Below are 23,294 nucleotides of genomic sequence, written 5' to 3' on the forward strand. Positions count from 1 at the left end.
GTCTGTTTAGCAGAAATTGGGGAATTGCTATTTATTGCCAATACAATGTATGTACTATTAATTTTGATGTCAGCTTTAAATTATCTGTATATCCCTGATACTCCATTATCTATCACTCCATATTACAATTGCCGTCATAGTGGTACTTCAACGTAATGAATTGCATAGTTTTACTGTGCAGCCATAAGGACCTCGTTACATGGTGGCGGTGGTGGACAGGTGGTAGTACGATGGTGGTGGTGGTGGTGGAGTGGTTGTGGTGGTGAGGTGGGGTGGGGACTCGAAAAGGATCACGCATAAACTTCTCTAGACTGGTGCAATCATCACACGCACGCGCAGTGGCCGAATGACAGCTGGACAAGTTCTGAATGAATGACGATGTATGCGAAACAAAACATCCGCTGTTATCTAATTCGCGCTGATTTGCTTACTATCACAATCAGTTTCTACTATTAGGAAGAAAGATTCCACATTTTCACGATGCTCAACCGATTTGCGGCTGTTCTTCATCAGGCGGTCGAGGCAGTAAGTTTTTACACGTTTTCCTCCGTATGCGTACTCGGAAAAATTCTTTCAGACAGTAGTCCCATGTATTAGTGTTGGTGTGTTCTTATCCCTGTGCTTAGTAAATAGCGCTCTTCTCTATCGTGATTTCCCCATCGGTTAGAAAAGGCCTAAAGCAAAGGGTGAGTTATACAAGTTGAACACGAGCGAGTATACCCAGTTCTTGTCCATGAGTTGACGCGACGGGAACCTTGATATACTCGGTTTCCATAAGGAACAGGTTTTGCTACCATTGTACAATTGTAAATTTAGATAAATTTATTTCTTGATTGAATGTTGATGTAAATTTAGTGGTTTAAAATGATTTTGCACTATCCACCATGAATATGCACCATCTTGAAGTTGTGAGTGTGCATAGGCTCTACACAGGAGAAACCAGTTACACAAATACAACATTAAAAAAAAATACAATCATTTTCCTACCTATCTAGGTGCCCATCATATTTTCTTCACTGCTCACTGTTCTCGGAAAGAACGAATGACGATGCAAGTGTGAATGACAGCAAGTAATAAATTTACAGGAAGAAGAAAGCTGAAAGGAGACGACCCACACCACACAATGTTTCATCAATTGGAGCTACTCCCTCAAATGCCTCAAACCCTTTAATGTTTTTCCCCTTTACCAACTTTACATCACATTATGATGTTTTCTTACTTTCATTATCAATTCAAATTTCAAATAGATTGCGCCTACGCAAACTCTGCTTGAGGACTTTGTTTTTCACTGGAAGGCGATCACTCACTACTTTATCAACAGTAAAGGTAGGTCAAGTGACATTTTGAGACTTACATTTGTACATGAAACAATTAGCACAGGAAATTGTAGTAATGGTTTAATTGCAATTTTTAAAGACCATTTATAGATTGATTATGATTCATTTGATGTAAAGGTATTTGCGACAACATAGTCTTATTAGAGGCATGTGAAAAGATATAAATTGTACATATCAGTATTTTGTCTGAATTGACTTATTAAGGCTAGTTTGTGGACTGGTCATTTACATGAAGACTGGACAAAATGGTACTGCTGTACGATTTTTAAGAATATGCTAATGTTCAGCTTCTAGCATGCATTCATTTTACATTTTCTCCAATTGTTGTTGGGTGTTTTTTTTAACGCCGCAAACGGGACTATGAAAAGCTATCAGTCCTGTGGTAGCGTCTCGTATTAAGCAGTCAAATGGGTCCTTAGTAGTCACATGATGTATAGCCAAACAAAACAACAGCAAAAACCTTGCCATCCAAACAAACACACCACATTGGCTCAATGTATGGGTGGGTGTGTCCTCACAGATGACAAGCAGCCGGTGCAGGAGAGCAACATCCCCAATCACCTTGACAACATGCTGGTGATCCTGACCCAGGAGGAAGGTCAGATGGAGGCCAACCAGACAGGGCCCTGCATGGAGCACCTCCTCCAGCACAAGATCCTGGAGACCCTGTGGACGCTTGGCAAGGCTGATGTGAGTGCTGCCCTCGCTTGCTATATGAGCTTTTGCCACTTCTCTTACTCCGTCAGCATAATGCTGCAGAAAACACACACACACACGCACACACACGCACACACATGCACACACACACACATACACACATACACTGTACATACATACTTATAAGACACTGTCCATCTTCTTGAGCCTGTAAGTGCTGCATACACAATATATATGTCTCACAAAATAATCAGGGAATAATGACATAGCAATTTGCTTTTCATTTTGGATATGACTGCTCTACAAAATGCCATTTTTGTTGGAATGTCACTACATAGAATTATAGGTACCATTTGTGAAGAATATATATGTATATGCAAATTTTATTTATTTTTTTTTAAACTGCATTGCCCTTCTTGTGTAGTATTGTATTTTATGTACATTCACGAAATCTATCATGTTAATTAATAGCTGTGCAATAAAAACTGAATGCTAAAATATTTTATGTTCATTTTGCGGTCCCCTGGAAAAGTTGGGCCTATATTACTACACAATGAGAAAAGCGAATTTTGTGAGCTCTATGTTGTGCGCTAGTAGACCTGTGTTAGACATGTAGACATGTCCACAAGAACCACTGTTTTCATTTTAGTGCCCTTGTTCATCATGATATGGTGCTCAAAACAATTAAACCTGATGCATACCAGATACTCAAGCTACTTCCCTTCCACTTTCAAATGCAGTAGATGTTAAATCTAAGCCAACTGTTACATTTTTATTTTCTACTGAATACATCATACTATACAAATGATACACAGGTGAGACTGCATTAGTGGAGATGCATGCACTCAAGGGTATTTACAATTGTGAAACATGCACGAGGCAAAGCTGAGTGCATGCTACACAACATTGTAATTTATACCCGAGAGTGAGCTGCATCTCTACTAACATCACAAACTTAATACCTGTGCATTATTTGATTTATAAAATGGGTCGAAAATTAACAGCATTTTTCATGTACGATGTACCTTCATGCTGGTCAATATCAATCAGCAACATGTAGAACTTGCTCAAATGTCAAGATGTCCAAAGATGTTCATTCCTAACATTTACGCACTCAGCAGTCTAGCACATCACACACATGATTAAGTGAGCACTGTTATGCTTTTTTTTTGCACACTTTTTGCACGGCCGTGCATGTTAGTATGAAAATCAAGAGGGCACATGTGACTCATTTCAGCACTTCTGGTGGGCTACATTCTTCAACCCACTTTAACCCGCATAGCAGATTAATTATTCTCGTACTGAAGGATGCTAGTGCCATTACATGACTTCCACACTGGAACATCAAAGTGCTCTGCAGTGCAGCACTCAATCCTCTAAAACCATGGCACCACTGTACTACTAGGTGTTTCAAAAAACATTTCCCACTTTTGATTCTTAATAATTCAAAAACTATATATCAGATAACACTGTCATTAATATGAGTGATAGCTGAATAGTGTACAATTTGGTTGAAGGTAGTTTAAATATGAAAGCATAAATAAGTTTCATGAAATCCATGATTAATTTCAAAGTTAGGTTCCAGACTTTGCTCTATTTTCAACCCTCTGTACAAAATTTCACTTTGCACAGGGGTCAATGGGTGTGTATGGGAGTGTGAGTTAACACTCTGACAATGGTCCTGAACAATGGCCAGGGTTTGAATGCTTCATTATTCATTCATGAGAAATTCCACTATCACAGCTAGTCTTTATTCAGCCTCTGGCAGTATCTGTGTAAAGTCAAACGCCTGTCTATACTGTCGTTGAGTCGCGTCAGTGCTCTCCCTACTTCTGAAAAACAAAATTACGATGAATACCTCCTGTTCTATCGTAAACGTGGTAACAGGAAGTAAAGAAATCAATTAGAGCATAATACACTTGTGTATATGGAGCCTTAAATAAATCTACTCTGAAACAAATCGCCCCAATGATAAATGCTGCTGAACTCTTTACCAAAAATGATCTCTTTTTATCGAAAAAGCGAAAAATTTGTCAGACTATTTAATTAGTAGACAGTTGTATTAAAATGAGGAACTTTAGATCATTCATGCTTATTTATATCCCAAATTTAGTGATATGTCAGAAGCAAAATTTGAAAATGATTGCCAGCTGGAATGAAATGTGGTGTTTGCAAGCACTTTACCGTGCATGAATTCAGACTAGCAGTGCCCAGGGCAATCCATATGAATTATTGATTAAGCATTCATGTGCCAGGGAGCGCCAGACTGACGCCTAGTCAACAGGTGGTTCAGGCATGTCCATTGTTCAGGGCCATTGTTAGCACACACTCGCATACACATCATTGGTTCCTGTGTGAAGTTCAATTTTTGTACAGAGGGTTAAAATTTGACCAAAATCTGAAACCTTACTTCAAAATCAATCTTAGATTTAATGAAACTGATTTATGCTTTCACGTGCAAATTACCTGCAACCAAATTGTACACTATCCAGCTATTACTCATATTAATGACAGTTTTATCGAATGAATAGTTTTTGAAATATTTATGATCAAAAGTGGGAAATGTTTTTTGAAACACCTAGTACATCCCCACTAACTTATCACTGTCTTCCAAATAGTATCAACAGTATCAAATGTGGAATAAATTATATAATCACTCTATGTCCAAGGCACATGAAACTCTTGGTATTTGACTGGTTATGAAGTTCATGTAGATGCTGTCTTTTGCCCTGGCATTATCTCATTCTGTTTTCAATCCAAAAATGGATTTCATGCTGATATTGATTTTTGTCCTTGCAGTGTCCCCCAGGAATGAAGCAGATGGTACTAACCTTCTTCACCAGTCTCCTGGGCCGAATCAAGCAGCCTCTCTTACCCCACGTCAATGTCTACAGACCCGTACATGTGAGTATTCCCTCTTTCAGCCCTGTTATGTAGAAAGCTTACTATATACACCTCGCATATTTGACACAAATTGGCCTTGAATGAACATCATGAGTAGCTCCTATGCAAGCTAGTATACAGTGATGGAAAAAATTATCTCCAAAGTACATTTATGAGCCAGCATTCAGCCTCATTTTAGGTTTTTGTTTTAGTTGCATCTTGCAGCTGATGTAGACATTCTTTCAACCATGTATCAATTTCGTCATTTTCTGTTAGTTTGGTCATGTGGGAATGGTGTCACATTCATTTTGTAAGCTTAAATTGTGTTGTTTCCTGAAACATGTAACATAACAAACTGTGCTATAGGACGGTGTGACCATGTTGTATGACATGTTGTCATTAGAAAGCAGTTTGAGTTCAAGTAATGTAAAGAGAAAGATATAATTGCCTTCTCTTTCTCTCTCACGTGGTTCATGTTTCTTACAGAGGCTGGTCAAGGAGTGTGGAAAGACACGGGCAGGACCGACCGAGAGAGAAGAGATACAGTTTTTGTGCATTGTGTGCTTCAAACTCAGGGAAGATCCCTATCTTGTCAATTTCTTTCTTGAAGTGAGTTCTATTTATTATGCGATATGTTGATGTTTTTGTTTTTTCATTAATGAATGTGGTAATATTATGCCTTTTTCACTTAACTGAATTTCATCTGCAATGATTCTTTTTTTTTTTTTTTAAAGATCTATTACTATACAAGGACCATGAATGTTGATTCGTAAGTGTTCTTGGGCCTGACTAAAATTGTACATTCCGTAGTGTACATATCACTATGTTACTGATTGCACAGATGATGGTTATACATATTTAATGTGTGTCCCCTTTTATGTGTTTCTTTGATAGTGTCACAATATGATGTACATACTCAGAGATGTAGAAATATGTCTTCTGTACATTGTATCATGTGCTTGACATGACATGAAGAAACAAAATGTTTGTAATGGTAGCATAATTTCTGTTTGCTTCAGATGTATAAAGTTTTTTCCTTTTTATTTTATTTTACTTTTAAAGAAAGTAAATATGCTGCAATGAAATGAAGAATGCAATACTAACCAACTTAAAAGAGAATGGAAACCAAATGTGGATTGAGTGAATGCAGCAATATTAGTAGAACACATCAGTGAAAGTTTGAGGAAAATGGGACAATCTGTTCAAAATTATGAATTTTTAAAGTTTTTGTGCCACCATATGCTCATGAGAAAATTAAAACACTTTGTGACATCTTTTGTGAAAAACAATGTAAAGAAAATATTCAGAAAATTCAACATTTTCACTTTTCTAGCATAATGAAAGAGCTGCTGACTTTAAATACCTCTTTCAGACAGCAGGGGAAAAAAAGTGCTACCTTCAATGTAGGTCAGCAACAAGTCAAGGGAATGCCAAAATTTCATTAGAAATTAAATTTTGATGAATTATCTTGATATTTCTTTGTGTTCTTGTACATATGTAATGTCACAAACTGTAGTAGTCCTCTCCAGTGATGACCGCACCAAAACTTTAAAACTTTTCAACGGATTGTCCAATTGTCAAACTTTGCTGATGTCTTCTATCGATATTGCTGCAGTTACGCAATGCACATGTATATTTGGGTTTCATGTCACCTTATTCAGGGCCCAAGACACTCTGGGGGAAGACAGCGGGGTGCCAGCAAGACTCCATTGGACATGAGTCATGCTGAGTTCAGCGTAGTGGACTCCCTCCTCAAGCTGGTGCAGAGTCCAGTAAGTACTCCTAAACGCTTGCCTTTAAAGCTCAAACATAGTTCTGAGAAGGGCTCAAAATTTTATTGTGCCATTTGGATCTTACTTGCAATACATCAAAAGGGACTACCGAGAAACTTACCTGGCTGACACGATTTGGCGGGATGATGAGTTATTTTGGAGTATTTTTAGATCATAATTGTGGAATAATTTTGATCATAGTACACAACTTTTATTCCAGAAGGGCAATCCCCAGCATTGTTGGGAGGTAGAATGTTTCGAGTTGAATCAATCTTGCACTTACAATTACAACTTGCATGCAATTCACTCTAGCGCAGAAGATCAATGGATACTTCTGTGGCCCGATTTTTCAATTATTAATAATCAATAATGACAAATTACGCTGCAACCACAATCAGATAAGCTCTGAGATTGTGGACTTCCAGTGAACCGTTTTGGCAAATTTTTTTTCATTTTCATCATTACACAACTGAAATTGTGTTACACCGTATTACACCGTTGTTCTACACGTTTCATATCATATGCAATCGTGTACATTTTGGAGCAATAATCGACAGCTCTGCAGGCATACGAGAACTATGTTTTGGCTTTAAGGACCTGGTAACATAGGAAATAATGGGTGGTACGATTAAATTGATCTTCATTTGCTTCCCACCTGGGTACATTAAAAAACCATGAATAGCGCCCACCAGCTGCGTGTCGGCAAATACACGTATGTGCATTGAAGCGTACACTCATTGATAAACGATCTATTCCAGTCGAGATTCTTTGGCTGTGTGTGTACTTATGTGGAGAACAGTGATAAAGCAGTACACAATTCGTTACACTGATTCTCAAATATATCCAAGCCGGGCCAGGCTTTCCACACCATGGTATCCCTGCATTACTTGGTCTTTTAACTCCAGACATGACTACCTCCTTCTTCCAACTACGGAATCTACTACTGTATAAGCTGTTATTTTCGTGAGAGTTTAATTTTCGTGAATTTCGCGAATCACAGTTGGATTGTGAATTTAACAACGCGAGAAAATGTCTACATGTGCTTTGTTAATAGATCACTAATGTAAAGGTTGGTGTCAATTCGCGAAAATGTCTATGACCTTGTCATTCATGAAAATATCTGTATGCGAAAATAACAAGGTATACAGTATTCTTTTATCTTTTTATCTTTTTTATTTTTTTATTTTCATAATTATATTTTTCTTGCTGTTGTTCCAAATTGAAAGCTGGAAGGGTATTTTTCCACATATGAGACATGTAGAAATGTTTTGATCTCGACAAGAATCTTAAGAGTGACATCATTCTGTGAATTGGATTCTGTGACAGCTAAGGCCCATACCATAATGCAGTAAGTGCTAGGTTAACTTCATAAACTTTGGCATAATTATCATGGTTCAGTAGTTTCACATGTCAGCCAGCTTGCGTGATATTTCAAATCTTTTTCTAAATATTTGTGGGATATTTAAATGTTTTTCATCATATGCAAAAATAAGCTTCGAAAGGATGCCATAATGAAGACAAAGAGGCGAGGAATCATCATTATCATTATCACGAATCTAACTATCCACAACAATTTCAAGTCAGTTTCAAGTCAGAAAGATGCTTCTTTCATCGCAGAGGACAATAGTCTTTGAAACCTGAAGCATAGCATTAATGACAATGTTCAAAATCACGAGAATATATCTGCGCATGGCATGAGATTTTCTCTGTGAAGCAAAATCAGCCAGGCAAGACATTCACAAGAACTATTGTATAGTAGGAACAGATATTTCCCTCTCCTCTTCTCCCCCTCTAGGATCTTCCAGTGTACTACAATAAGAGGAATTACTGCGTTGGCATTTATAGTCTTATTGCACTGATGTTTTAAGTCATATGTCACATGTAAAGCATATGGGCTGACCACTGACACCTGAAAAAAGCTGTAACTCAAGAAGGGTTAATGACCTTTATGCCAGAAATGAATCTCTGGGGTCATAGTGATTGGACTTGGTGTGTTGACCTTGGCTGTAAATGATGCTGTCGGTGTCATGTAGAGTCCAGTCACGGATTTCCTTTCTGTAATCTTATCAGCTTTCTCTGCCCAGCTGAAAAAAAAAAAAAAAAACGACAAAGAAAGGATGCCATGCGTGATAAGTGAGCCTCATTCAGTCAACCGCTTTCACCGCAAACACGGCACAATCAGATGCAGCATTCTAAAGATAGACTCAACACAACCAGGACAAATTTCCCACGATGTCTTGTTCAAATGGATGCTTGCTATGGTATAGGCGGCTCTTTGTCACAGATAGACGATTAAATGTTTGTAATGAGCCTGTAGCGGTCATTGTGTCCACAAAAAAATGCATGTTGGAACCCAATTCCATTCAGTATGGAATTTAGTGCACGAAAGAAAATGAAATTGTCATCAGCATTCAAAATTATGATTACATTTGTGTGTGTGTGTGTGTGTGTGTGATTAAGGGCCAACTGACTTGTTTTTGCACTCTTTTCTTTCCTTTTTTTTTTTTGGGGGGGGGGGGCAGTCGCATCCAAAGATTTGACAGCAGGCATTCACAAAGTCATTTAATAATATCATTTCTATGGATGGTACATAGATTAGTTTGTTACCTTTGGGATTCTGAAATCCCCATAGGCTTTATATAAGACCCACCAGGTTTCCAACAATAGGGAGTTAAATGTGTGAGATAGAGGAAGGTTACATCATCTCTTTTTATTTGATTTGTAATGTAATTCAGAAAAACATTTATTTCCATGTAGTATGTATATAGTATGCTTTAAAATATTTCATTCTCATATCTGATGAAATGCAGCTATCACTGCTTGGAGTGCTCATATAACCTCCCTTGTGATAATGATTGTTTTCCTGGGTAGTCATCAATTGTCATGGTTTCAATGGGACCATGCTTGATTGACCATGTTGAGCACCTGGCTTTGTGATTAATGCTTCGCTCATCTTTGATTGTTCAGTGGAAACGAAATAGAGATAGATTGGTAGCCGTGTAGATGGATACTATAAACAAGACAGACAGACAGATAGATAGATGAGTCATTGAAACTGAATAATTTGTGTGAAAAGTAGACAGACAGATATAGAAAGATGGGGCGGGGGGAGAGAATGGTGAATCATATGACTATGATCTGTTGTGCCGGAAGGGGGGGGGGGGGGGGGGGGGGGGCTCTGAATACATTTGTAGAAGAGAGAGAAAGATATTGGTGAATAGTTGCATGTGAGACACCGTGGATATTTGTCACAGCTCTCGTGTGTATAGATTTCATACCTCCCTCTCATATCCTGTCTTTGTCTAAAAAAAAAGAAGAATACATGTAGCTATATTATCTTTTCTATATCACTGGCCTTTTTCTATATTCTCACACCTTCTGTTCTGTTCCCTCTTTCCCCTTTTTTCTTGCCATGCCACACTATATGTTGACTTGTCATTGGTACATGTATATCTTCTTGAAATGCAAACAAAAACATCTGTCATTATGATCATCCTTTCCCTCATTTGCAGTGAATGCTTTATCATGTTTCAAGGTTTTTGTCTGCTTTAATCCTTGATGAAAACTACAAATGTTTGTTGTTATTTGTATAGTAGCTCGCATTTGCTGCCTGTGTACAGTCAGAGCTATGATCTGGTTGGTGTTGTGAAAAAAAAAAAAAAAAAATTGAATGACTGCCTGGCATAGAGAAATAAACATGTAATGCTAGCAGGGATTTCATACCTGTTCAGGTCTAGTGTTTCCATAAACTCATATTTTTTAATTGTTTCTTTGTTTATCTTTAACATTTATCTGTCATAAATTCAATTCCTTTCCAATCATTTTATCGCCTTGATTCCAGGATTCAAGAATAGCAGTGAAGGCATGCGAGGGGCTAATGCTGTGTGCCAGCCTGCCGGAGAAGCAAGCCGCAGAGTGCATGGTGAAGAACACCCAGTTCTGTACCCTCCTGGCGGAGCGTCTCTGCACCCTCTACAATGCCCTGCCCCTCTCCATGGACCCTGTCGATGTGGAGAGCGTGGAGGCAAAGTGGGGGTGAGTGATCCATCGCTTTAAGTTTACAGTGCATATCCGTTGGGGGCGCTGTGATGATGTTGTTGTCATGGTTATTCCAGACGTCAGTCTGATTAAAAACATAGGATGTGTGTGAGAGAGTCGCAACCCATGCATGTAAAAGATCCCACTTCATGCATTCATGGCAAAGAGTAGGGTGCATACTAACCCAGTGAAGTGGTCCCGCCTCACATCCAACTGGACCCCATGGAAAACCAGTTCGTGCAGCTTAAGATTGGCTATCCAGCCATCTTTACGAATATCAGATGGAAAATGATAACATACACACAAATAATGTAGCAGAGGTATTATCATATTATGAAAATCATCTATTGGACTGGATATAATGACAGTTGGCATATACTTTCATTTAAAAAAAAAACAAACATATACATGATAACAAAAATACTAATTTGTTTTCACAAGATCAGTTTGGGATTATTGTGTTAGCATTTACAGATAATGAGGCTGCAGATGTAATAGAAAATATGACTAGTGCTGCTCTGCATCACACACACTACAAAAAGCATTTTGCACATGCACTTATGCCTTCAAAGGTGTACACCCATAGAGTACAACAATCCCTGAAATAGATGGCAGTGTACATAACATGTAGAGATGGTTTCTATTTGCACAAAGTCAGTGTTTTGTCAGGTGGTGAGCCAGTGTGTCTGTCGTACAAATAAAAGGTCCCTGGGATGAGGCCCAGAGAAACCAGGTGAGGTGTACATGTTTTCTGTATGTCTGTATGTGTGTGTGTGTGTTTGTATGCATGTGTTTGTGTGTGTGTGTGTGTACATATGTTTGTGCCATCCCTACGACTTTACGGGCAAAACACACTAGAGATGGATGTCCCAAGAATGACAGAATCACAGTTCATGCATGTGGAGAAATAATGCCTCTTCTCATGGAGAATAGGGTGCAAGTTAAGCCAGATGCAGTAGTCCTGTCCACACACACTCTGGACAATGGGCAGATGATACTGACCCCTGATAGTTCACCGGAGGTGACCAGTAATTGTAATTGACCTGTATCAGCCAGGCATTGTGTGCTACACATTACAAAAAGAAGAAAAAGATTACTTTGTTTGCTAATTTCATATCGTAGGGCAAATGTCTTACATAGGAAGTAATGTACCTATCATTTCAAGTGTACAGTGTATATTTTTCACTTTAACTGATTCGTCATTTGTTTATTATCTGGACAATTCATCATTTGAATCTCTCATTTACACTTAAATAAAGCATGTAGGAGCCTATTCCATGAAGATGTTTGCAGCCACTGAAGTATTCACAGGTGACCATAGCAATGACTTCAGTGCTCACAGCTACATGTAAATAAAGACAGTTTACAGTTAGCAATGTTCTACAATCACCTGGTACTATTGAACCACAGACTTTGGAAAACATGGATTAGTCTTTTTATGCCTCCGCAACGAAGTGGCCGGAGGCATTATGTTTTCGGGTGGGTCGTCCGTCCGTCCGTCCGTACGTCCGTACGTCTGTACGTACGTCCGTCCGTACGTCCGTCCGTCCCGTTTTGTTTTTGTCGATATCTCAAGAACCGTGTGGTGGTTTTACATCAAACTTGGTATGAGGGTATATCCTTGGGGGATAATACTTTGTGTGGATTTTAGGGTCACAGGGTCAAAGGTCAAAGGTCACAGCTTATTTTGTGAAAAAAAATTTGAAAATTTTTCTCCATATCTCGCAAATGGTTTAAGGTATCTTCATGGAACTTAGTATATATGCTTGTACCGATGGGCAGTGATTATCTAGGGAAGTTGGGGGTCATGGGTCAAAGGTCAGGGGGTCAAAGGTCAAGGTCAACTCCTCAAAATATCACTACTTTCCTTAAAATGCAATATGCCTGAAGGTTTTTTTTTTTAAACTTGGTGTATGGCATGCATTACCCAATATATATTTTTGGGGAAGTTTCTTGCCAAAAGGTCAAAGGTCAAAAGGTAAAAGGTCAAGTGAAAGTGCTAAATTGTACTTTTTCCTCCATATCTCGAAAGTAACTCAAGGTGTCATCATGAAACTTACAAAAATGCATGTTCAACCTAACAGTGATTCTCTTTGGAACTGTGAGGTCAAAGGTCAAAGGCCAGGTTCAGATAATGCTATTTTCCCATTTGATACTGAAATTATACTTTTTCTCAATACCTTAAAAATTACTCAATGCATAAACTTATAAAAGGGTCAAAAGTCAAGTAAAAATCATCAGTTCCCCAAATACCTGCACTCTGACATTTTAATCATTCATCCAATTGAACCTAGTTCTAGGAAAGTGAACATTCAGCACATTTGTGTCAAACCTGTCATTTTAATATTTTGCCAATTGTGTGAAACTGTCATCACACATTGTCAAGACATTGTACTATAGACCTATTAGGAGAACCATGCATTATGGCGGAGGCATATCAGTAGCCGTAGCGATATATCTAGTTTAATCAGACATCAGAGCAGATGAAAATTGCTGTGCAGAAAGTGGTAATTCACTTTTATATTCTAGAACGAACGACTTTTTGTTTATTTAGTTTAGAAGAATACTCATTCACCTGTACTTTCGACATGCACCTAGCTCATACTTGAATTGATATTTATAATATAGTTTTCATCATGACCTATCTATTTTTTCAAATACCTCAGTTACAAGTAATTTCAAGGGAAGACGTTGAGTGACCCTTATCTGCACATGCTCAGATTTTAACTGAACTTGCAGATCAGTCAGATGCAAATGAAAATCACATATTCTGTGGAGAGTAAGAGTGGCACACAAACTAACATACTCTGTCAATGAATGTTTTATGGAAGATTTGATAACCATAAACTGCTGCTCTAATATCCCATTTTGAATAGCTCTATTTGTGAATGAATGTATGTGCATGGGGTTTTTTTTTTCTATTTCTATCCAGTCTTGATGTTATGAGTGATTCGGACGACACCAATGCCTTCCCAGGCAAGCGACAGCTCATCTCCCTCCTCTCCTGGTTTGACTACTGTGACCAGATCATCAAGGAGGGTCACTCACTCATAGGCAGCGCCCTCTCTCAGAAGATCAAAGAGAACTTTCTCGTGCCAATCATGGAGCAGCTTCTGCTCCAGACGTGAGTTTGTGGCACAAGCAATTTTTTGTAGCAGTAAACTTGCTGTTTATATGACTCTAGTAATAGTGCTTCTTGTGCACATCAGTTCCTTATCAAATGTTATCTAATGGAAGCAGATGTGCCGACAAATTTTTAGTCAGAAAGAAGTAAACAAGCCAATCAATGGCATCCCCAATACTGGATGATATTTGAAACATTGTCGAAACAGGGGCTGAACCAGTCTCCCTCAAAATAAGCCTTGAAATCAAATTCATCTCAACAATGAATTTACACAGTGTCATGTGGTTGTTATTTGACGTAATGCTGACCGCTTTCTTGAACTTTCTCCCTCCTTGTAATGTCATGGACCCCCCTCCCCCGACAGGTCGGAAGTGGGCATCTTGACCAGTACGGCCCACCTGGCCAAGTTCGTCAAGATGACCTCTTCCCCCCAGCTCCTGGCGGTCTTCGTCCACTTCATCCTGGGAGACGCCACAGCGCCGGAGAAGCCTGGCGTCGACGACAGCAAAATCAGACATCGCCTCATTGAGAGGTGCGACCACCTGTCGGATGAGGCAAGTGATATCTCCGTTGAGCTACTTACTTCCTTGTTGCATTAACATCTGGTCACTCTACTTCTGACCACCATTCTCTTCTCAACAGAGGCATTTTTTAAATTGACAATTCAATTGCCTGGCTTGATATGCTACTTTGAAGTCTTTAGATTTGCTTCTTTATATTTTATCGTCTTTCCCAGTTTACATACATGTAGCACCCCTCCAGTGAAGGTACATTTTATCATGTACGTTGTCCATCCAAGCTTTTTTTTTCTTCACACTTTTCTTACAATGTCCCATGTAATATTTGCATATTTGGTTTTTATTCACATATCTGTTGAACTGAAATATAGAGTAATTTGCTGTCCATGATATGAGTAAGTGCAGAAATGAATATTTGTTAACTTTTGTTAAATGCATTCCTGCCAGTATCATACTTTTTTTTGGCAAAGGCTGCATTGTTGCTTGTGTCACATTGGAAAGAATGTGGAGTTCATAAGTTGTCAAAAGAAAGAAATATGGGCATGGAAAGTCATTTTGTAAAATTTTGTTTCCAATCTAAAAATTTCAGATTTGCATCATGTCTCTGAAGCTGTTCGAGGTCCTTCTCAAGAAATCTCACATCCACATCATCAACAACCTTGTGCTACGCAACCTGGAATCTAGGGCTTACCACGATCGTCCGTCGACGTCTCCATCGAGCCCGACATCACCTGTCACCTCTCCAGAGTCGCCCGCCTCCCCGACAACATCGCTTCCCCTCGAGTACGATGAATTGCCAGTGGAGCAGAGTGTAGAACCTTTGGAAAATGATGGACGAAATGTGGAAGAGCTATCACTGACAAATGGTCCCACGAGTTTAGACTCCGTCGAAGAGCATATACAAGAAGACGGGTTAGGTGACAGTGGGGTGGAATCGGGACAGATACCTGATGAGCTTGTGCTGTCTGCCCTGTTACCTAGCAACCATGTAGCGGCGGAAAATCACACGTCTTCGGCTGTGAACAACTCTAATGTGCCTCAGGATCACTCAGAAACTCCTCCATTGCAGTCTCTGTCCCTTATCCCTCCCGTGTCTGCTGCATCGAACACAAATGGTGGTATAAGTCTGACCACGCCCTCACAAGACCATGCTCCATCCGCCTCTGCTCCTGTCAGTGCACCAACCCTGATGACCCCCCGTCCCACGGGGGCATTGACTCTCACCACGCCCTCGCCAGCAGTGCCTTTATCGCCAATCTCTCAGCTGCTCTCGTCCTCCCCCGCCGATATCTTGCTGTCTCCTGCCTTGCCCACCGTGTCACCAGTCTCACTGACGTCACCCGCATCATTTGGATCTCCGCCCGTAACTCCTGGGTCCCCCACCAGTCTAGGCGGTACGGGAGATGATCGTGATACGGAAGAGAGCATTCATAATGTCGTCAGTTGGTAGGTTTGCATATATGTTGTCCTAAGTAGGTAAGATTGCATTCATATCACTTTAAGTGGGTAGATTTGGATTCATATTGTCTGTTACTAGGTTTGCATTCCTATTATCCTGAGTTTATAAGGTTTGGGTTCATATTTTCTTGAGTAGGTAGATTTAGATTCCTATATTCTTGAGTTGGTAGGTTTGCTTCATATTGTCCTGAAATGGTACAGATACAGCTGTAAGTAGGTTTGCTTAAAGGGACTGTACAGTACTGGTTGAGGTGCGGATTCATGTTTTGAACATTCCTAAGTGAGATAGTGAGAAACCTCTTATGAAATATGAAAGAGCATGTAATTTTAAGAAGGATTCAACGTTCATTTGATAAAAATTTGTTTTCAAATGGCTGAGATATCCAAAAAAGTGATTATGATATTAAAAGATGGCAGGCCACGCCTTTTATTAGGATCTCTTTGTTTCACCTTGTTTTTGGATATCTCAGCCATTTCAAAACCAATTTTCACCAAATTAACTTTTGATACCCCTTAGAATTGCATGCTCTTTGACATCTCAGAGAGTGGTTTCTGAATATCTCGCAAAACGTTAAAAGCTAAATCCTCACCTTCACCAGAACTGTACACACCCTTTAATTCAATTTACACCTAATACTAAAAACTTGATGAACAAAAGAAGTAGGTTACTTTCCAGACTGTGAGAAAGAACAGTGATTTTAAACCTATTTAACAGTCAGCTTGATAATGTGTAATGATAACATATGTTTTTTAATCCAAAGCTGTAGAAATAACAAGCTCAAATATGAAATTTTTTTCAGACTTGATTCAAAAGTAAAGAACAGTTCATGCTCTTATTGCTAGAATTAGAAATTATATATCTGCACCAAAAATTCCATACCCTCAGATTAGAAGTGTATTTTAATGGATGCATTAATCACTGTTTGTTTGTTTGTTTGTTTATTTTGTTTCTTGGTTTAAAGAGGACAAACTCACATTTTGAGTAGTGACATGTATGAAAACAATTGATTTATTGAAAAGATGTGCATACCCACTTGTTTAAGCTAGTCAGATCAAATGTGTTAGGCTTCAAAACTGTTAAAAGCTTTTTGCTGCTTGGAAAATTGGAGGTGATGGCATGATACAGTAGGTGCCATGACAATTGACTGTTGCACTCAGTCCATTATGGCTCCAGCCGTCAGTAGAACAAGATAATGATAGTGCTTCATCCAGTTTAACTTTGATTTGTCAGTAAATAGGAAATGACTCCTTTGCTATCTATGACACTTCAGTAAAAACACAATAATTGTACCTATCAAGAACAGATATATGTATGTGTGTCTACAATGCATATATATACACGTTATACTCGGATATGAAATTTTAATTGGGAAATTACATCAGAGCTGTCGAGGGTCTCTCAAAATAGGCTCACCCCCTCTCCCTGCCAGTTTTGCTATCATCATTAAACACTCTCATTATTTTGGTTACCGGTATACCGTTCCTTGGAGCTTCCTCATTTCATCTAAAAAAATAATTTCTACATTGGTTATTAGAACCAAATACTGGAGACAAAAATGTCTTCAATACTACAATAAAGCACAACCAACCATCACAAACACCAAACAGAAAAATAAGCCACCAAATAAACAACTGTTTTCCCCGTAACTTCTATATTTCATGTGGAAATGAATTTCTATGTGGGTACTTCTCATGGAAGTTCAAGGTCTTGTATGCCATGAAACAAACAGACAAACGATGAGACAAACTAATGTCAGTTCTGTGCTTCGTGTCGACTGTTTCTTCCCCACAGCTTCTTGGGATTGATCCCTGAAGAGAACAAGTCTTCCTATTTAACCGGTGATACAGGGTATGACATGTACCTCAGAGAGGCCCATCGCAATGTGAGTCCCAGTAGCTTTGTTATATCTCTCTCTCTTGAGTGTGCCTGATGCTGCATATGTCAAATATTTTGTGAAGCACATTATTTCACAAGTTAGGGCTTGTTTATAGGTTGAGAGCCCCATCAACAGAATGGCAAAATGGCATTATCTCTTTTCAGGATGCGAAATGAGTGATTTCTCACCTACAAGAAAATATAATTTGCATATGTGTGACAGAAAGCAGTATTATATTGGTTTGTTGTAAATTTCATGAATGCCAGTGGACTGGGGGTGGGGGGGGGGGGGGGGGGTGGGGGATATGTGAAAATAAAAACATGCCAAAGTATTGTGGTGTATATAGTATTTTACTGGCATGGTGTGAAAGTTTGGCTGTGCTGCTCAATGTGGTCGCTAGAAATGTGGTCTCTTCAATGATTATGAATAGGATTGCACCAAAATGATATGAACACGAAGGTATGAATTCACCTAAAATGAAATTAGTATAACAATTTGTACTTAGTAGAGACTTGTGCAGATGCTGTTAGATGTATCACAAACTGACACACAATCAAATATATCTTAATTACTGTAAAATGTTTTGAGTATGTATATATGAGGTATACAAATGTTGGATATATTTTCTTGCTTTAATGTGCTTCAATGGTATATGACAGAGTGTAACAAAGTTGAGTGTATTCAATTTATGCCCATATCATCCCAGAGGACATGATAAGGCGCTATTAATTTCATGTGTTGTTTCTTCTATAAACATTTCAATGCCTCAAATATAATTTGCAAGCATTAGTTGTTGATATGCTAGAATGAGCCACCGGCAAGCTGGTTTATTTTTAGGGAACAACCTCTCAAGCATTTGATTGTGAGCACCTTGAACACCCTTTCTGAGTAGCAATAATTGTCTTCATTGTTGATATTTTATGCCAAAGTTAATCACAGGTGTTGGATACTATGGTAAACAATACACTAAAGTGGGCTGAGAGATGTAACAAGTTTCCATTCTTTCGTAGTTCCGCGACTGCACGGTGAATTGTCTACCGTACGACTGGCCAAACTACCCGCGGCTGCTTGACAGGTGTCCAGAGTCGGTTGATTTTTACGAGGGCGCTTTCATCAAGATCCTCTTTGACAAGCTGTCGAGAATGCTAGATCAGGTAAGCCATGTGTGTCAAAGGTCACTGTCATCATGTGCCTCTCTTTGAATGGCACAGGTATCACTTCACACAATGTACCATGTCAGTCATTCCAGTGCAGTGTACATAAGTGTATATGCACATATATATGTATATATATTTTTTTTTTAGAGAGAGCAGGTGATGACATACGGGCTATTGAATACATCTTATTTCAAAGTTTGCTATTCAGATTTTTACCAAAGTTTCAATGTTGTCTTTGCATTTCGTGATATTTTGTCCTTGTTTTATAAATGCGATTCTTATTTTTAATTACTGGATTAAACATAATCAAACATCTTCTATGAGCTCAAAGTTCTGATGAATTGAACATGAATTGAGATATAGTAAACATAGTTTGTTTCATCTTTATTGGCATATTGTAAGAAGTCGTTACCGGTCAGTACTTGATTGTGTATATGAATAGCTTTAAAGAATTTGGAAGCAGCCATACAATATTATTTACAGTGTAAAGCTAAGTATGTACAATCTATTATTTGTGTTTTTTGCCTTTGCAACTCGGTGCTTCTGCCAGACGTACGAGGTCAATCTCCAGGTCACGTCGGTTCTAGCAAAGATAGCCCTCTTTCCCCATCCTCACATCCACGAGTTTCTACTGGACCCGTACCTGCCCGTGGCCCCTGGGTGCCGCACACTCTATAGTGTCCTGGGAAAGGTGGGTTGGAGCACTTGCAGCAAAAGGCCCTGGTGGCACATCAAGTGTGTAAGGTGTTTCCTAGGGCACAAACAAGAATCGTTCCCTTCTTTTTTATTCAGAAAATGCGCATGCACAGGAAAATCAGAATTTATTTGGGTTTCTTGGTAAGTAGTGTGCATCAGTGGTGTACAGTAGGTAGACTGGCAGGAGATCCCCCTGGGCCGAGGGTGGATGTCATGGGACCAAAAACTGGAATAAAACTACTGAGTCAGGGAGTGAGCATGTGCATTGGCAAAAAAACAAAAACAGGAACAAAAACAAATAAAGCTACTGAGTTTTAAAAAAAAAAGAAAAGAAAAGAAAAGAGAATCACTCCTGAAAAGGGTTTTCAATTCTGGTTTTTGGCTCACATATCAGTAGTTACCTAGCAACTTTTGATGAAAAACTGGAATGTACAGTGGAATGCCCTTTGTGTTGATTTTTATGCCTCCACCACGAAGTGTCACCGGAGGCATATATATATATATTTTTTTTAATTTCTCACTCTCTCTCTCTCTTTATTAAGTTGCTTTAATACCACTTTGGCATTGAAAACTCAGTGAAGTAGCGTAAATGTTCACATTCAGCAAACAGCAGGTTGACAAAGATCACACTGAGCCTTCCCTCATAAAAAAAAAATTATTCCGTTTTAGTGCAATATTAAGAAGTTCATACTGTTTTTCAAATCCTAGCGCATATTGAATCCCAGCCCCAGATATGGGAGCCAAGGCTGCAAGGCAAATACCAAAAGAACGGGGAGAAGAAACGCAGGAAAAATAATGAATTGAATTACATGTCTGATATTTTCAGATGTGACCTGGCAGTACTTAAAGGACAGGTTCACCTTCACATACATAAGGATTGAGTGAACGCAGAAATATTCACAGTCACTGCTGGATGAGAAGACTACTACAGTGTATGACGTCACGTGCGTAGAACGATATAAGGAAAATGTAAAGAGAATTCCACAAAATTCCTTCTTTTTTTTTTTAAAGCGCATATTCCCTTGACTCGCTACTGACATTATGTAAGGGATGATATTATTCCCTCTGCGTTCTGAAAGAGGCAAGACAAGTGCTCTATTATTATGCGAGAAAAGTGAAAATGTGTTGAATTTCTTTATATTTACCTTTATATCGTTCCACGCACGTGACACAACAAGTTGTAGTACCTTTTCATCCGGTGATGGCAGCACTGAAACTTCAAAAATTCATAAAGTTTTGAATGGATTGTCCAATCTTCCTCAAACTTTCACTGTTGTGTTCTACTGATATTGCTGCATTCTCTCAATCCTTATGTATATGAAGGTGGACTTGTCCTTTAAAGAGACCAAGAGAGGAAGAGACTTAGATGAAAAGTGATCCATCGCCATCATCTTTGTTTGTTTGTTACTTTCATGTCAGGTGGTGAGTGATCTGAGAGTGAGGGTGAAGTCCATTCCAGAGTTCCAGAAGCAGCTGTTCCTGGTGCGACAGCAGCTCATGGGAATCGTAGATGAGCAGGACAGGTTGGTGTTTGTTTGTTTGTTTGTTTGTGTTTATTTGTTTGTTTATGTGTATTGTTTGTTTAATATAGAATAGTTAATTTTTTGAAGTTTTGACCAAAAAACCCCAAAAATGTCAGGTTTGTCTCCATGTATTGGCAGCAGCCAATGCCTTAAGGACAATTTTCATCAAAGTGTTACTTTAGCATGAAGTTGGATGTTGCTCAGCTACATAAGAGTGCACCAGATGTGGTCCGTCATTTGCATTTATATTGTAGAAGAGAATTAGGGCCTTTCAGGAAAGTAATCCATTACCTTTCTTTCAGTCCTTGTCTCGTCTTCACATCCACAAATCTTCGCACATCTCCACGTAATCATGTCTTATGATGGTAGATAGTAGATCTACTGCTTCCGGACAGACAGTAGAGCTACGACTAAATTCATGCCGAGGCTCCTATCCATGAACTCTTTCTTTGAGAACTGCTCACAATTGTGCAAATTATTCATAGCCGGCACTTACAGCATTGAGCAGAGGCAATCTACATTTTCCTGTCCTCTGTTCGAACTCTCTTCTTGTTAAATGTGTTCTGTGAAAGTGGAAATTTTTGCGGTGTTGAAATTTTCATGCATTTCGCACAACCAGAAACTGGTGCGAAAATAAAAGCACACATATATTTTTTGCTTGCCATATAAGTGTATGTTCAGCTGTGTTTCAGCTAATGCTCTTTAGTGCTCGTATCCATGAGAACACGGGCCATTTCCTCATATAAATTCTGGGATAGATTCATCTACTATAGGACGAGAGATTTTACTTGGTCTCAGTTAATAATGGTGATCTTTATGTAGACCCTATAAACCTATTTCATGAAGACCACTGAGTGTCATTTCCTTTGAGCAATTTTTGTGTACCTGTGCACAAAGACCACTTGTGTGTGAACTGCAAATGTTTGTGTCTTTGTGTTTAATATCAAGGTTTAACTCTAGGTCTAACATGATTTCCTGCCTCTGCAAATATCATTTGCAGCTTCATATTTGTTGTGCAATAAAATCCCTCCTTGCTTTGTTTTTAATGGCTACCGGTAAAGTTGTCACTTCTAGCTTACACTCATAGCAACGACTGACAGTGAAAGCGATATTTTGTAAAGCAGTATGCACACTGGTACACAATTCCTTAAGGGAAATTCTGTAGCCATCTTTATTTGATCTTTGCTGTCTCGATGTTCTCCTTTAATATTTCAGTGTCTAAAGTTGCTTCATAATTTCCAAGTTCTACCTTTAGTGCTTTACATTGTTACTTATTGATATACCTCCATAAAACTGCTTTCCTGTTGTATCTTTATGCATGTTATTTATCTCCACTGTAAAGAGAAAGATTGAGGAGTTGCCATAGAGTAATACTAATTATGGAAAGGTTTTGATGATGTAATGCTCTTAATTCCTGATTTATGATCAAGTGGAAAAATAAATATGATTTGAAAGTGAAGAAGGAAAACTTTGAATGTTGCTGCTACTGCATAGACAGCAGTACAAAAGGACGGCTGTTTCTTGATCTGACACATGTCAAATATTTTCGTAACCTATTTGTCTGTGATTTGCCGCTACTTCCACAGGAGTGGAGCCAGTCCAATCATGAAGTAAGTCTGTCACCGACAAAATGCCTGCTACGCATCCACATAATGCATCCACGTACAGTCCACCTACCCCCTCAACCCCCAACCCCAAGCCCCAACCCCGACCTAACCATCCAAAGTTTTCCACAATAGTCCAACCTATTTAAAGGCACTGCTTAAAGCTGTTCGGTCACACTTGATACCAATATCTCATATAATGTGCATAAATGAAGCTGTAAAAAAAGCTCCAAAAACTTATGGTGAATGCTACAATACAATGAAATCAAAAACAAACTGTGAATGACCATGTTAAGCATAATTTTTCACATACACAATTCAGAAGTGGTGTAGGACATAATAGCATTTCTGTATAGATATCTGGATAGTGACAGCATGGTCTTTCCAAACTTGTCTGATTTTGTAAAAGATTTTTTGTGTTTATGTGTCTTGAAGATAACTATACAGATTAATTAGGGAAGTTAAACAGTTTTTCCCCAGTCGAGCACCCATAATGCTAAGCAGTGTCTTTAAGGTCCTACTAACACACATAGTCAAAGATATACAGACCAAACAACCTTGCATGAATACATACATATTTAACCACCTTAACATGTATATATAAAAAAAACAAAAACAAGTAACCTAAATAAGAATACTATATACGACAT

At 38.7% G+C, this 23,294-nt stretch overlaps 1 protein-coding gene across 1 annotated transcript in view; it reads left to right on the forward strand.

Moving 5' to 3' along the window:
• Nucleotides 1-371: 371 nt before the first annotated feature.
• Nucleotides 372-23,294, forward strand: part of LOC139731993 (FHF complex subunit HOOK interacting protein 2A-like) — a 33,479-nt gene continuing 10,556 nt past the window's right edge. The window contains exons 1-15 of the mRNA XM_071642866.1: nucleotides 372-525; nucleotides 1,248-1,326; nucleotides 1,858-2,027; nucleotides 4,794-4,898; nucleotides 5,364-5,486; nucleotides 6,539-6,649; nucleotides 10,491-10,684; nucleotides 13,620-13,811; nucleotides 14,176-14,365; nucleotides 14,919-15,775; nucleotides 17,580-17,670; nucleotides 18,675-18,818; nucleotides 19,372-19,512; nucleotides 20,937-21,040; nucleotides 22,627-22,650. Coding sequence (XP_071498967.1) covers nucleotides 481-525; nucleotides 1,248-1,326; nucleotides 1,858-2,027; nucleotides 4,794-4,898; nucleotides 5,364-5,486; nucleotides 6,539-6,649; nucleotides 10,491-10,684; nucleotides 13,620-13,811; nucleotides 14,176-14,365; nucleotides 14,919-15,775; nucleotides 17,580-17,670; nucleotides 18,675-18,818; nucleotides 19,372-19,512; nucleotides 20,937-21,040; nucleotides 22,627-22,650 — 2,570 coding nt within the window. The 5' untranslated portion in view covers nucleotides 372-480. The remainder of the gene's footprint in view (nucleotides 526-1,247; nucleotides 1,327-1,857; nucleotides 2,028-4,793; nucleotides 4,899-5,363; nucleotides 5,487-6,538; nucleotides 6,650-10,490; nucleotides 10,685-13,619; nucleotides 13,812-14,175; nucleotides 14,366-14,918; nucleotides 15,776-17,579; nucleotides 17,671-18,674; nucleotides 18,819-19,371; nucleotides 19,513-20,936; nucleotides 21,041-22,626; nucleotides 22,651-23,294) is intronic.

This window comes from Diadema antillarum, unplaced genomic scaffold (assembly GCF_040938485.1).
Source record: "Diadema antillarum isolate AM-2024a unplaced genomic scaffold, OU_Dant_1.0 seq00000392_RagTag, whole genome shotgun sequence".
In the NCBI taxonomy this organism is placed as follows: Eukaryota; Metazoa; Echinodermata; class Echinoidea; order Diadematoida; family Diadematidae; genus Diadema; species Diadema antillarum.